Here is a 16,031-nt window from a genome sequence, read left to right as displayed (position 1 = left end):
TTTTAAAAACGCTACATTTACCAGCCTGTGCAGTTATGGCCCAAGTGGTCAAAAATAAATGAAGCTGTGGTAGCAAAACTTTATTACATGGTCATAAAACTGTAAATCTAAATAATGCTAATATCAGTCTATTACATTAACAGTGATGATACTAGGATTCAAACATTTCATAAAATCAAATTTTGCAACTTAAATCATTTTAAATGCTACATAGAAAAAGTTTCTCTCTCATCTTCACCGTTTCCCTTTTAGCTAAATACACACACTGCTATGCAGTTTACTATGCATGTAAAACAGTTGAATAATACCTGAACTTTGAGAGGTCAGTGTACTCACAGCGATTGAGACTGTGGCTGTTTGGCCTCCCAGATTCTAAAAATGACCATAATTTAGCAAATTAGTCAGCAGGAAGGTGTTTACTGATGTCACAGAGCCGGCAAGCCAAGGGTAATTTTCAGCTATTCAATATTTAAATAAAACCTGGTGCTGGCCATTAAAAAGAATGCAGGTATAAGGGGCTTCAAGGTGCTCGTTTGGATTAATTGTAGCTTAATTCATTTCACTGCCAGACTTCAGGACAATTTAATGCTTGTGTTCCACATTTTGTTCTTCTTGAATCAGTTTTTTTATATATATATCATCCACTTCATATTTGTAACTTTTGTAAAACATTATTAAAACATTGTTTTGCGACCTTGGCCAACCTCTGCTTCATCGAAACAGCAAAAACTGACAGCACCTCTGTGAGAAAAGCAAACTGTCACAGCTGAATGGGTTGATGCGGTGCGCTGTGCAGCGAGTCCAAGACGCTGACATGCTGTCACTGACGGTGGTGGAGAGATGCGACCACACTGTGTCCTCACTGCTGTGGGTCTCTGCGGTGAGCAGGACAGCAGGCTGTTGCACACACCCACCATCTGCCGTGGGCCTATGATTCATGACGATATGGTGTCAGCTCATTAGTTTACTGTTGTGTATGTGTTTGGGTTAAACTCCAATGGTACCTGTGCGGGGAAAACGGGTCATGGCAGCAATTTGTAGGATAAAGCTAGACTCAAAAAATAACAAAATAAGTGAAACAAAATGAATGCATTTGTAATGTATAGATGTCACCGATCCAACAGTGATTTTGGCTCCCTATTATATTTTTAAAACGTGTGTTTGTTTGTTATCTGCTGCTTGGAGACAGTTTTAGTGTTTGAGAGATTTGCAAAAGCTGGCATGGTCACTCAATATAGTGAATGTGGGGAATATACACAGTGTAATGGCGCCCTCTAGTGTATGCAATAGTGACTATTACTGAAGTTTAATGCAACTCGCTCCTCAGACTTGCAAGATTTTAATTTTGTTCAATTTAAATTAATTCATGTATTACATATTTTGACAAGTGAAAGAAAAATAATTTTAGTCATTTATTCAAGAAGAGATATAATATTGTATATTGTACAAAAAGCATGAGAATCTAGTACGGCCCCCTTTAGCAAGATTTATGAAAGGCATTTGGTGTTGTTATTAAGCCTCTCTGATGTTCACTTTTCACGGCAAAATTCTTTCAGCTGTGATATTTCTGACTTCAAATTTCCATAAATTCCAATGACATTCCAAATCTGGTTTTGGCAAGGCTGTAGCACTTTTTGTTTTTGAGCCAATCACTGGTGGATTTTTTTCTCTGGTGAAAGCGTTTAGGACCATTTTTAATATCCAGTGTCGTGACCCAGACCAGGTTCCTCTCCTGAAATGCCATCTTGTGTCTGAGCCACACAGATGTTAATCCTTTGATTAAAGGGCATTATCTGTAAGCCGGGTTTTCCCCATATGTTAAAGTTTTGCAGAACTTTCCTGGCACGTATTTTAAATTTGGGGAACCATGTTGTGATTGTTGATGTGTCTGCTCTGACAGCAACAGCAGCAAGAGTCATCTGGGCCTGGGTTTCGGGGTCACAGAGACTTCTGCTCTTGGGCTGAATTTGTCAGGGCAGGCTGTGCTGAACAAAGCTGCTGGAAATCTGCCCTCCATGATGATGGTGGTGTGGTGTGCAATCAGGTGATTTATTCCACTGCAATTAGTAATTTTTTTTTTTTTTTTAATCCTTGCCAGACCCCCTACCACCCCCACCAAACAAAGGCCCGAGGGAGCTCTTTAGATCTTTGTATGATGACACCACACACTTTACTGTGGTGGATATTTGAATAGGGAGGTTCTAACTAGCAGTCCCTGGAACCTCTGATTCTAATTATCATGGCTTAAGTGTACTTTTCCAAGTGATTTTGTATTTTTGCATATTTATCTTAATATGTACTTGTCCAAACATTCAAAAGACAATTTAAATACTTCCTCATGATTTCTATATATGGCAAAGTATCTGAAATGAAACGTCAAAGCAGGATGAGGCCATGGAAAAATCCAAATGTGTTCCCTGTGCATTCGAATGCTGTGTTTCAGTGTAGATATTAAAAGGGCAGACAGAAAAAAGTAACAAAATCCCTTTACATAAAAAACATCATCTTTAATGTCACTTTTTTGCAGGTGTTTATTTGGAAATCAGCACTTTAGATCTGCTTATTAGCCTCTTGATTCCACATACAGTTTATCTTCATATCCCCAAAACCATATTTTTCAGGGTTTACCTGCCTCCATCAAAAAGAAAGATACAATCTTAGTAAGATTTCAAACATTCAACAGATGTGCATACAAGTGTGTCCTATAAACGTTCGTTTATAATCCATTTGCAGATAAACAGGAAAATATACAGCAGATGGATTTAAGATACAGCATCACTCAGATGTAAAATCTCAAGTGAATGTCAGACTAAGATCTCGTCTCCATACAAAGCGTCACCGCTCACGTTTCCCCTGACTTTGATGTGTGTTTGGAAGTGTTAACTGCAGACAGCTCTGGTTCACATGACTGACTCAAGCCTGTGTGTCCCATCCAGTCAGCAACACCCTCAAACGTGCTGACCCACTGTGGAAAAAACACCTTGTAATGCTGCCTAAGGGTTTTCCCTCTGGTCCAACTTTATCTAGTCACAGTACCCAGAACAAACATGCTTTGGAAGGATTACATGTGAGGAATGATGGTGTAACAGTGGTGGAAATGTCATGTGAAAACCGGTTCCAGCTGAGCGCGATCGTGCAGCTGAGGCTGGAGATAAGGCGGTACGACCCCCTCCTCCCTACATGAGGCGGTGTGGTGTCAGCAGGGAGACGGCGGCTCTCCTAACACGTGTTATAAGATGATACAGGTTTAAAATGAAGGCCTCGCTGTGGTTACACACAGGTCGACTTACAGCCTACAAAAGGTGCTGCTGTAGGTCGATTGTGTGAAGCGCTGCTGAACAGAGACCACACTGACTTAAAGGAATATAAATGAATATAAAAAAAAGGAGGAAGAATGTGGGAACAGCACTGCTTCTTTATTTGTACAGGCAGAGTTTGCTGAGCTTACACACTCTGTTGGCCCGAGTTGCATTTAGGAGCGGTCCAGCACAACCATACCGTTCTATTTCAGGCTGATGGTGGGAGGTGGGGAAAGAAGGCTACACTACACTCTGCAGCTCATATTAGATATTAGTGTTACAGACTGAACTGGCAGCTTTCTCACAGTATGATATACCCCCCCCCCCCCCCCAAAAAAAACCAAACAAACAAAAAAAAAACCCCACAGGATATAGCACAGGAACAGTCACAGCTTGTGGATTACATGATGAAAAAGGCAGAGAGCAGATTCTTGCAAACAAAACAGGTTGTTTTTCCTCCTCTTTATCGGAAGAACTAATCTGATCTGTGTGTATTTGGACCTGAATCACAGATCCAAAGTGAACATGTTCTCTGAATGTGAGATATTGAATAACTTTTCCTTGCTGTAAGTGCGTGAGGGGGGGGGGGGGGGGGGGGGGGGGGTGTTTAGAGTACCTAACAGTTTTTGACACAACCCTGATACAGTTATGTGTTACTGCAGTTATGGAAACATGCAAAAGTAAAAGTAAAGGGAAAAATAAAAAGTGCTCCTACAGACTTTGTGTCACAAATCGTCAAACAGTGTGTGTTTTTACTGCAATCAGTGATAAAAAGATTTTTTTTTAATTTTATCATTATTATTAATGATGTCCATCAGACAAGTGAATAAAATAGGTTTGGCTTATCTCAACACCACATCATGTGATGTTGGGTCAGCTTCTGTAAGAAATGTCTAGCTAGTGATGATGGTTAGCTCATAGAAATATGATTTAGTGTGTAGCTCACTTTTCACAGTCCTCTCTCAGTCCTCCATAGCCTGTCTCTGATTGGTGCAGAACAGAGCAGAAAGGCTGACGCTCACAAACAACAACTGTTCCTGCTTCCTTTTCACCACATCTCCAGAGTCCACTTTAAAATCCTATCACTAACATGTTGCCTATATTGCAGAGCCACTGCTCAGATCATCTGATCAAGATCTTTTAATCGATCCATGCTCTGATTTTAAAACCAGAGGTGATGAACTTTGAAACATCCTTCCTCAGCCTGTCAGGTCGTCTGAATCACTCATTTGTTTCAACCAACTTCTGAAAACTCTTTTCATGGTTTAGCTTTCCTTTAATCTGTCCCCCATTATTTGGGGCCATAGTTTACATCTATTTGTGCACATGTAGGAATAAGGTGTAACATGTATACATATCTTTATGTGTGGCTTTAACTGAAATTGTGAAGCACTTTGTAATGTGTAATGTTTTTTGCTATACAAATAAACACAGAAGTAAAGGACTAGGCAGTAGAAAGCAGCAGTATTTTTCAAATATTTCCAATAATGCTCCAAAAGGCACCAACAGTCCAGAGGTTCAGTTTTATTCTAATTAGCAGTGATTAGCAGGTAGCAGTTAGCCATGTTGATCAGCAACCATGGCCCTAATTGTAAAACAATAACGACAATAATGTTTTTGCACCATGTTGGAAACATGCTTATTTCAGCCTCTATTGGCCACCACAGCACCTGCTTTTTGTCTTGATTTGTTAGACCTGGAGTTTCCTGCTGATTATTTCATATTCTAATTCAAAGCTGCTCTACTGCTTCTATACTTAATGTGTTAGTGTTTCTTGGTGAATTAATCCAGGCCAGCCCTACTTTCCAGAGATCCCCAAGAAGTCCAGCTCTTTTCAGTTTAGTGTGAACCCCCACCCCCACCGGAATGACAGAACAGATGTCTCCTCTGTGTTTTTGTAACCTGTGTCCTGGCCTCTAGTTACATAACTTCTGCTGACCACAGCAGCATGTCTCTGAGCTGCAGACTGCATGTGACACTCTGTCTCTGAGTTACCAATGTGTAACATTACATCTGTCCCCTGATACATGTCAGCAGGTATCCCCGGAGTTTAGAGGCTAGCTGTTAAATGATTGGTTGATATGAGCTCCATCAGTTAGTGGGTCAGGCCACATCTGCAGCTGCTGCTTAATAATTAAACAATGTAAAACATAGGAAGGAAAAAAAAAAGAAAGCAATGAATTTCATTACTAGACAAAAAAAGAAAAAAATGACTTGTTTGATGTGCTGTTTCACTGTACTATCAAAGTAAAGCTCTTCTCAGAGCTAAAGTGAGACCGCCTGTCAGACATGGGCCACTCAGAAATGACAGTTTCTCATGGCTTTGATGTATCGTAACATGACTGCCTCATTTTGATACTTTAATTACTAAAGATGCCACATCCTGAAAGCCATTATTGAAATGGAGTTATACACTGAAGGTCAGTCAGTGGATCAACTCTCATTACACTGGAGAAAACAGATAACAGCTCACCTGTCTGAACTGAAGTAGTCAAAGCGATTTGCTGTGGGAGACATTAATGAAGAGATATTTCTGCTGTGAATTTTAAATTATTATTATTATTTTATTTTTAGAAAGGCCTGTGTCCACCACTGCCAACTTCAAGCAGATGTTTTTGTTTGCTCTGTGAGATTTGTCCTGTAATCTTCAGGTTTTTTGTGTATAGGGAAATAAAAATCAGGTTTAACTTGAATTCCAAAGCCACTTTTTAAACAAGTACACCTCTTCAACTGCTCCTTAATGCAAATATCTAATCAGTCAATCACATGACTTATTGTATTTAGTCATGTAAACATGTTAAAGACAACTTGTTAAAGTTCAAACCAAGCACCAGAGTAAGGAAGGAAGGTGATTTCCGAGACTTTGAACCAGAGTTGCTGGTCCCAGACGGGCTGGTATTTCAGAAACTGGTGATCTGCTGGGATTGCGCAAATAACACTGGTTAGCATCACAGCAAGAGCAGCCTGGGTTTGAATCTATGACCTGGCCAGGGTCTCCCTGTCTGCATGGGTTCTTTGGCTTCCTCCTACAGTCCAGAGACATGCAGTTAGTGTGATTAGGTTAACTGGTTATGTGTGAAGGGCTATTATGTGTTAGCTCTTTGGCAGACCGCCGACTTGTCTAGGGTGTACCCTGCCTCTCGCCCTATAACAGCTGAGATAGGCTCCAGCAGTCCAGAATCAAATAGGCGGAAGAAAATGGACGGATGGATGCAACCAAGGTATGCAGAAGAGCAGAACGATGGCTGCCTCTAGTAGGATAATATGACATGTCACAGATCTCAAACTGACTTCTGGAACAATGATAACAAGTTCAGTGCACCCAAAAGGCCACCAGTCACCTTTGGGGTGATTCACACTCAGTCAACAAATCTGCAGTCACTGAGGAATGCTCCAATCACAGGATCAAAGCGGGAAAGCAGCCCTGGCCATGCCACCACCTCCCCTGGCTAAAACCCTATTCATCCTAGTTTTTAGATTTCTAATTTTTCTGATTCATGACTCGTGTCTCATAATGAAGCTCAAACTCAGGAGATAAGTGTCTATAATAAAGCCCTCTGATTTATTTTTTAACCTGAAAGATACTCATTTAAAAAACAAAAATACAACCTAATATATTGTTAGGGAAATCTGTTTCACGTGTCTGAAGAAAAAAAAAAAAAAAAAAATCAAACCTCAACCACTACATTTCATTTCATCAAAGTGGCAAAACAGCACCGGCCTTGCTGCCGCCTCCGGTCACAAAACCACAAGCATCTGCATTTTCCTTTTTATTTGCAACCATCTTTATTATCTCTTCCAGTTCTGGATGTGAAAAGAGGCAATAATTTTCTTTAATTAAATAGCTTTTTTAATAAAGTAAAGCAGAAAAGTATTTACAATTTTTCAATTAAACTGTAATCAATGACTGGGGTTGGATATCACAAGCACCTTCTGCCAGCTGAGGAGAGAAAAATATAAATACGGGGGAAAAACTGCCACATTGTTTCAGAGGAGCAGGGGAAATAGGGGTTACATTAGCATAATTTCTTTAAAAGAAAACTATTCATCGTATATTTACAGAACTCTCCTGAAATGCATTTCCACTCATGGAAGCAAAGAAAGGCCTTAGGATTCGTACTGTTAAACTTTTCTTAAAAGTCCTTTGTCATTAAAGTGGATTTTTGTCTGTATACTTTTTCAAGTTTCAATAATGATACTTTTTCTTAAAAACAAAAAAAACACCAACCGGCTTTGAACGAGGGTGAAACCATGATCCCTCGCTCTTGCTCTCCCTCTCAGTCCACAGTTCGTTTTTGAAGAGCAGGAAACAAGTGAAACCGACACATTAGAGGGTGGGGGTGGTGGGATTGAGTTGGGCTGGGGTTTTAAAGGGTAGCATCGCTGCCACCCCTGCAAGCAGCAAAATGGTCAATGTTCATTGCCCCTCTCCTCAGTGACAACGTCCTCAGAAAGTCCACAACCGTTGCATTCACTCATGACTGAAATGTCTCTTAGACGGCTCTTTTCTTTGTAGTTTTCAATTTTTTCTTACAAAAAAAAAAAAGAAAAAAGAAAAAAACAAAACAAACCACCCTTAATCATCCAACACTTTGAAAAGGGAAACAAAAAGCTCTACATTAGCACGTCATGTAGATCCAAACGGCGGACATGTAGCATGACATCTGTCATGTCCACATGATAAAGGGTGAATTCATCAAAAATATAGATGTGAACAGCCTTTTAAAGTCTTCTGTTATATTTTCTGTCTTTAAGCAAAATGTCTTGAGTAGTTTTGCCGTGGCGACAAAAAGCTTTCTGAAAACAACCCAAAAAATAAAAATACTGAAGGAAACAGCATCAGAGCATTCCTACAGCTTTCAACTCTTCTCAGCATTCTCTCTCTCTCTCTCTCAAATCTATTCATCTCTTTAGTTAATCCTGTGTTTGTTTCAAAAAAGACATTCGGTTGCACAGAAGAAAAACAAGAAACTGAAAACAAACAAGAAAAAAAAGGATCGAATGTTCGATCCATAATACAATCTCTCCCAGTTGAAGAAGTTTTTTTTTCTTTATTTTTTTTTCTGTTTATGCAGAAGGATTTTGCTGATTCAGCCTCTTGTGAATCATCCACAGAACATTCGCTCTCCCCATGGGTTTGCCCAGAACTCTCATCGATTCTCCCAGCAGCCCCTAGCTGTTATCGGATTCATCCTCGGCTTCGCGGAGCCACGTGAAGAAGGCAGTGACGGACTTCAAGGCCACGCCCTTCCCCTGCTGTTCAGCGGGGTCTTTGCTGGACTCCCACTTGTAGAAGGCCTCCTCTTTGATCACGTCTTCATCGTAGAGTGTGTCGAAGAACATTCGCAGCAGATCTGATGAGTGAGGGGAGAAAGGAAATGAGGAAAATGGTGAGGAATGAGGAAATGATGCAGATCACTTTCTTAATCTTTTAAGTTGTAGCATGAAGAGAAGCAGAAATCTGAATTTCAAAGCAGTGACAAAGGACAACCTGAGCCTGAATGAGCTACTTACTGGCAGGCTGCTCCATCTGCAACATGAGGGCCTGCAGAGCATACAGAGCCTGTAGCTCCTTCTGTTCATCCTTCAGGTATTTCTGCAGGAGCTTCGCCCTCTGTTTGATCTGCTCGCTGTCAACCTTGTAGGGATTCTCACCTGTGGAGGAAAAGTTCAAGAATATTCACATTTCACTCTGACTACACCCTCTGGCCTGGATTATTTTCACACAATGAGTAGCAGCTCTTTCATTCCTAAAAGTACAACTAAAGCCACACATACTGACAATTAACAGAACGTTAAAAAAAGGAATGAAATAAAAATATAAAAAAAGTTTCCTAGCAGATGAGACATAAATGAAGTCCTGTCAGCTGTGAAGGAACTAAAGGCTCACTTTAAGTAACACACGATTTAACTGATTTCAGCAGTAAAAGGTCCCAAAGTTCAGTAATACGGTAAGAGGACTTAAAGCCCATCAGAACTGAAGTGGACCAGGAAGTCTACTAGTCTACTTAGTCTAGTGTTAATAGTGTTTAATGTGAAGAGTGCAGAATGACTCACAAATTGCTGACTGGCAGATGCAGGTCATCAGCGCTCTGACAAACATGTTGGAGGAGGTCTGCTGCTCATCCAGGTTGGCCTACAAAGAATCACGTTTATTTACGTGTGCACAAAACGGGAAAACACCACCCAAAATACGACGACCTGTCTGAATCAGTTCTGTTAGTGCTGCGGTTACGAAAGTTGCTTTGTTGAGAAACTAACGATGACACATTTTCAGGTTCTAAAAGTCAGAACCCACATGAGTGGATCTGAAACAAACCTCAATCCAGTCAAAGATCCTCTGGTTGTCAGCCTTGTCCTGGATCAGTCTGTCCAGCTGGCTGGTCAGATCTGCAGTGCTGAGCTCCTTCTTGTCCTTCTCCGACTCATCGCCCAGTGTAAACTCCACATTCTACAGACAGAGAGAGAGAGGGACATCGTGGTCATTTTTCACGACGTTTGTCACATCACATGCTATGAGAATATTTCTTCCTTTTATCCTGCATTACATAAAATGTGATGAGAGGATTGTAACACTGCATATTGGACTGGAGGATTAGACTATTATACTACTATTATTAATGGAACTCATTTAAGATCCATGTGTGGTAGTTTAAGATCACATAAACAATGATGATACCTAACATTTGATGAGTTATTACTTTCCACCTCTGGTCATTTTTCTGCATTTCTTCAGCATCTGTCATTACAGTGGTAAGATACTTTTTTTCCACACTTGGATCTGTATGATGTACAATGCTGATATCCTTAATACGGTCAAAAAAACTGAATTATGTAACGCTAATTCAAGATAGAATAAAAGAAATGGAGCATGATAACCCTGTGGAGGTTTTCTTTAACTATGTGAACACAAAGTCACGTCCAGATGTTTAGTAATCAGACTCCTCAGTTAAGACCTGAGCTTTAGATTCTTGCTTTTTTCCTTCGCAGTGTTGAATTACATCGAGGATAACCACAGCCAGCCAGCTGTGAACCCTCACCTTTTCTGTCACAAACTTGTTGAGGTCTACGTCCTCAGGGAGGAAGTCCTTCCACCGCAGGCCTGCCTCCCTCCACATTGTACCTGCCTTTTTATGGCTCTGATGGGAGGAAAGAGATGTTTGTAGACTGATGGAAAACTCAATCATATTTATGAATGCCACATGAATAGATCTTAATCTTGTTTTTTTCTGGGACAAAAGTTTATGTATATATGCTAGCTTTTCAAAAACACAATATGACATAATAATGAGCAGCTCTTACCATTCCTTTACAGAGTAAAGTGAGGATGTGAACCAGCAGGACTCCAGCTTTGCCCAGAGGGATCAAAGGCTTTGAGACCTCCCTGAAGACACATCAGGCAACCAATGAATTAACCATCAACAAATAGAAATATCTCATTTATTCCTCATCTGAAGTGTTGAGAGACTTAGCAAGTATTATAACAAACCTGAAAAGTTCTCCCATGGGGATGCCTCCCTCTTGAAGCATGGGAGTGATCAGCTCAGCCAGGTAGAGCCAGATATGGGGGATGTCTATCGCCATGTCTTCTGCCACCTCCAGGATTTCCTTAAGCCTGAAAAAAGAAGCACAGTACACGGACATCAAAGATTATTCAAGGGTTAAGAAATACAAGAACAAGCCCAACTTGACTCAGCAGATGAGATTATTAAGCAGCATCGCACCATGCTGGTAGCAACATATGGAAACTCACTGCTTTTTGGCCGGACAGGGGGTTTTAAGATCACGAAATGCAGAAAAATATTCACAAGCCTGATGTTTCCCCGCGGGCCGCTGGTAATGTGGAGTCCTGCTGGTCCAAACTTTACCGGTTAACCCAGCACCTCCCTGGGGGTTCTGTACTCACCCTTTGTAGTACTGCTCCTTTGGTAGGATGCCGGTCTTAATGAGCTGGTGCAGCAGCAGGCCCATGTGCTCCCTGGCGATCGTGCTGCGCTCCAGTGTTGACTCCAGCCCGTTTCGTACAAACACAAACAGCAGCTGAGTGCTATTTATCTCCTGCACGCACTGCAGAGCCTCCTGTGGGGACAGACAAGGACAGAAAGACAGCAGTGAATCATAAGCTCCTCTTTTATCCTCTCATGGCTTTAAGTGTAAGAAATAGATGTTCGGGCGTCAACAATGCGGACTTTAGATGATGGAAATACACTGAAACCCTCACTGTGAATAAGAAGACTATTAGAGCAGCATTAATTATAAAGTGCTTTAATTGGTCCACAAAAGCACTTTGTGAATACTTTTCACATAAACAAAAGGTAAAAGGTAGTTGTTGTTTTTTGTATTTAATTTTAGGTGTCCTTGCTCTGTGTGTGTGTGTTTAAAAAGCAGCATCAGTGTGTACCTTCATGTCGTTGATATGGAGGTACTCCTCAATGATGGCTGTGGACTTCTTTTCCAACTCCTCCTCGGTCAAGGCAGGCTTGGTGGGGGTCTGGGGAGGTGGAGGGGTGGCAGCTTTCTCCCTCTTCGCTGTTCACAGAACAACAAGAAGAAAGAGAACAGCAAATCAGATTTTAAGCTACATGAGGGGGAAAAAAACAAACAGAAACATTGTTTCCACAGTTATCTTCTTGTAAATCTTCAAATTGAAGTCAACTGAATAATGAGGAGCACAACAGTCCTGCCAACATTTTTATGTTTGGGGTGGAGTTGATTTTTCCCCCCTAACAACAACAACAACAACAAAAAAAAAAATCTGATTATTTGAAGCTTTCAGAGAATCATGCACTGATGACAAAAAGAGCTGCAGAAGTCATTATGTGACTTTTAAAATCCAGATTGTTATTCTTAGAGAGCAGTGCGGTAGCTCTGATTAAAAAAAAAATCATCACCATCTATCTCGTCCTCTGAAACAGACCTTTTTTAACTGATCTCATATTTCATAATAAATAACATCAAGCAAGCTGGATGCCATTAATTGCAGTTTATTTACTGGCACTGTCCCACAGATGCTGGAAAATCTGGATTTTTCCCCCCTGCCCTTGCAGCAATTTTTTTCATTTGGGCTGACAGATGTGCTGTTCGTCATCTTCCACCTGTTCTTTTCCTTGTTGTCTCTTAGTTTTAATTCTTTTTAAACAAATAAACTTCGATTACAAACTTTTTAAAAACTTGACCCATAGCGAGTTTCTCAGAAGAAACAATATTGAAAAACGTCATTATTTCAGACTTTATTTTTAAACTGTTATCACTCCCATGGAAACACTTGCTGGCTTCCTCCTTGGACCCAACCGCTTTTTTTTTTTTAAGTTTCTCCAGTCTGACTATCTCCTTCTTTTTTGCCTCAGTGGTGCAAGTGATTTCTGTTTTTGGTCGGCAGAAGCAACAATGCTTTTCTGGTTAATTTAGAGCGAGTCTGCTTCACTAACATATGCATGGCGGTAAGAGCAAAATTGGCCCATGTCATAAATAAGAACTTTTACACGCACATATTAGTAAATGAAGGCCACTGTGCTCACACCAAGAGCTATGAGTACTCTGTACATGTCCTGCAACCAACATGTCTAGAAACACTAACTACATCATGGATGTCATTTTTTCATTCATAAAAAAAAAAGTTAATCTAGGGCAAACTCTGGCCCGCGGGCCAAATTTGGCAGCCTAATTACATTTGGCCCGCGAAGCCATACCAAATTATTATTAGAGCTGGCCTACTGGTATTATACAGCTAATATATATTGTTTAGTATTAAGCTTTGCTTGTTCCATATTCAGTTTTTCAGCAAAACTTGTTTGAGTCCATAAGAAGAGATTCATTCTTAAATCTGGAGGAAGATTTTTTTTTTTTTTTCAATAAATATTAATGTTAGCCCGCGACCTTGTTCCAGTTTTGAATTTTGGCCCACTGTGTATTTGAGCTTGACACCCCTGATCTAGGGGCATGGACCCCTAACTTTTGCAGAAAGAATTTTCCAAGTTTATACTGGTGTGATGATGAGCCCAGGTATCTGAAAAGGACTTTTTTTTTTTCAAGTCTGGTCTCCTGCTGTCTGATTTCTTTATTTAGTATTGTGAAAAGATTTTTTAATTTAAGTTTTAAATATTTAATATTATATGCTAAAGTTATCTCAGGCAGGCTACCATTCTCTCTGCTTCTGGCCCGTTCTCTGCTGTCTCGGTCATCCGTCATGCTCGCCACACGGCGGACTGGATCAGCAGGGCCACGCTGCTCTCTGTCCCGACTCCGCTCCTCCTTCTCCCGACTGAAACTGCGTTTAGTGACCTGGAGCTGGTTTCGATCACGGTCGTCACGTCGCTCGAAGCGGTCGCTGCCACGATCTGAGCGGTCGAAGCGATCACTTCGTTCTCGACTCAAGCTGTTTCTGTAGAGTTCAGACAAGAAGTCGTACAATTGTAAAATACATCTCTACACACTCACAGTATGAATACTGAAAGGTTTGAGCTGGTAATGAGAATTGTGTCCCTTTGCTCACCTCTGAGGAATTCTCTTATCTGTGTCTATTGAAGAGCCTGAGGACGAAGGCTGCTGCAGGGCTGAGAACCTGTTGAGCGTGCTGGTGGCTGGTCGGCTACCCGTCTCTGAGCCTGGGGATTAAAACAGGCACATGATATAAATTAAACTTCAGTTCTTATTACCACAAATACATAATTCTTTGATATATAAACACATTTGTGGAAAAAACCTACCAGAATCTGCAGGCTTGGCACTTGTGCCACCGCTACTGCCCTTACCCCAGCTGCCCCATGTGCCTTTACCTCCTGGGGCAAGCAGCTGATTGTTGAAGTCAAGAACAGGAGTCTGAGAAGAAAAAGCTGTCATTAGAAGTCTGATATTTTCAATCGATTGTCAAAATGTGCTCACGTTGTGTGTGAGAAGAAACCCCCTCCCTCTCTTACCTTAGTGATTTTGCTAAGGCGAGAGGTGTCAATAGGTCTGTTTTTAGAGATGGGCACTGTGTTCCAGCCGTCATCCTGGGGAGAGGCACCACGCCCTGGGGAGTGGGTTCCCCTACGGCCTGGAGAATGAGGGCCTCGACGACCTGGAGAGTGAGGGCCCCGACGGCCTCCACCCATCCTGCCTCCTGAGCCTCCACTGGATTCCTTCTTAGAGATGAGGGCTTGCTGCACCTTCATCTGCTCCCTGTGTTCCTCCAGCTCAGCCTCTTTGTGGATCTGGTCGATGGTCTTGGGACCCTGATCGCCTCGCCGGGGCACCCAGTTATTCTGGAACAAGTACAAGACAGAATTGTGAGAATGATGGGGGGAAACAACAACAAACACACACACACACACACACAAAAAATGAGGATGACTTTGAAAATGTATTCTTTTTCTGTCTATGTCACTATTGTATGAATGAACACAAAGCAGAGCTTATGTGCCCTTGTCATTTTGATGAGTGTCTCTAAATCAGTGACCTTTATAACTACAGTGTTCATAGAACAAGACAGCGAGAGAGAGTGAGATAATCATTCCAGTCACGTTTCTGTTTTTGTCTTGAAAGGAAATAAAACATGCAGTATGTGCTTCAATTAAACTGGGCCACTACACTGACACAGAGCAGCAGATTCCAGCTTGAAAAACACTGAAAACAGCAGGTTTTGTAGGACTTTGTGGGAGGGACTGGAAGCCTAACTGAAGGACTGCAACATTCCTTCAAAAGAAAGAAGCTTCAATACCACCAGACTTAACTGGCTTCAGAAAGTTGCACGTAATTGAGATAAATTGGGGGGGAAGGGGTGACAGGAAAATTATGAGGCACACATGATGACATAGCATAGGATCACTCAAATCCTGTTACTTCAATTGAGAGAAGATGAATGGATGAATGAACATGCTGCTGTTTGTTGTCTCAGCCAATGGCACAGAGTAGCTCTGTGTTTAGGAGCAGCAGCTCCTAATTGGGAACCCAACAGATTTAAATATGATATATGAAATCGCATTTTCTATCACTTTATCTGATTTAATAAAAGTGCCTGTAAAATCTCAAGTGTTGCATAGTGGGTCAGGCTTTAAAAAGCTAGATCTTATTTTTTTTTAAAACAACGAATCTACAACTAGAGAGATTTAGTTGGGGAAAAGGCTCAAGCTCCAAATTATATATGCAAAACAGCTCATTGAGTCCATATGCGACTTTGTTATTTACCCGTCGAAGGTCCAGCACATCCTGCAACATGAAACGGATCCTGGAGGTGGTCTTCCTCTCCTTTATTATTTTCTCCATCTGATTGAAGTATTGGTCCATACGAGGCTGAAGTGGGACACAATAGTTAGGTTAAGTGCATTGTGTGTTTATCAGTCAAAATGATAGAATCTTGGGTTGTATGCATCTCGGTCATGTGTCTCCAACATGTGTGTGTTTTGTACCTTGGCCTTCTCAAAGTCAAGGTCCTTGCCAATGGTGGACAATAGTCTGCACAGGCACTCCAGAGACTCCTCGTCATGGTTTTTGAGCAGCTTGACAATGCAGTCGTGCATGATGACCTCTGTGAGCATTTTCAGCTTGAACAGCTCACCAATGAACTTGATATTGCCTAGAGACCTCCTCCTGGCCTTGTCCTTAGCCTCTTCTAACTCCTCAAGGAGCCGCTGCTTCTCCTCCTCCTGGGAAACAAACACAAAAAAAAGGCATTCAAAACAAGTACAGTTAGATGGATCTCTGGAACCTTTCAGATGTTTAACTATTGACTTGACACATGACTTCCTTTGTGCA

General features: G+C 41.2%; 1 protein-coding gene across 10 annotated transcripts in view; it reads right to left on the bottom strand.

Annotated features, from left to right (window-relative positions):
- Positions 1-7,126: 7,126 nt before the first annotated feature.
- Positions 7,127-16,031, bottom strand: part of LOC146504495 (eukaryotic translation initiation factor 4 gamma 1-like) — a 40,318-nt gene continuing 31,413 nt past the window's right edge. For all 10 annotated transcript variants that reach the window (XM_085131627.1, XM_085131629.1, XM_085131631.1 and 7 more), the window contains 15 exons: positions 15,686-15,922; positions 15,465-15,569; positions 14,216-14,542; positions 14,006-14,117; positions 13,792-13,903; positions 13,439-13,680; positions 11,701-11,828; positions 11,206-11,378; positions 10,789-10,914; positions 10,602-10,683; positions 10,340-10,438; positions 9,619-9,750; positions 9,357-9,435; positions 8,814-8,954; positions 7,127-8,653 (listed from right to left, as the gene is read on the bottom strand). In XM_085131627.1, the coding sequence (XP_084987753.1) occupies positions 8,472-8,653; positions 8,814-8,954; positions 9,357-9,435; positions 9,619-9,750; positions 10,340-10,438; positions 10,602-10,683; positions 10,789-10,914; positions 11,206-11,378; positions 11,701-11,828; positions 13,439-13,680; positions 13,792-13,903; positions 14,006-14,117; positions 14,216-14,542; positions 15,465-15,569; positions 15,686-15,922 (2,277 nt within the window). In that variant the 3' untranslated portion in view covers positions 7,127-8,471. The remainder of the gene's footprint in view (positions 8,654-8,813; positions 8,955-9,356; positions 9,436-9,618; positions 9,751-10,339; positions 10,439-10,601; positions 10,684-10,788; positions 10,915-11,205; positions 11,379-11,700; positions 11,829-13,438; positions 13,681-13,791; positions 13,904-14,005; positions 14,118-14,215; positions 14,543-15,464; positions 15,570-15,685; positions 15,923-16,031) is intronic.

Source organism: Neolamprologus multifasciatus, chromosome 14 (genome assembly GCF_963576455.1).
Source record: "Neolamprologus multifasciatus chromosome 14, fNeoMul1.2, whole genome shotgun sequence".
Classification (NCBI taxonomy): domain Eukaryota; kingdom Metazoa; phylum Chordata; class Actinopteri; order Cichliformes; family Cichlidae; genus Neolamprologus; species Neolamprologus multifasciatus.
The sequence above is the reverse complement of the archived record's forward strand: the minus strand, read 5'-3'. Positions and strand labels throughout refer to the sequence as shown.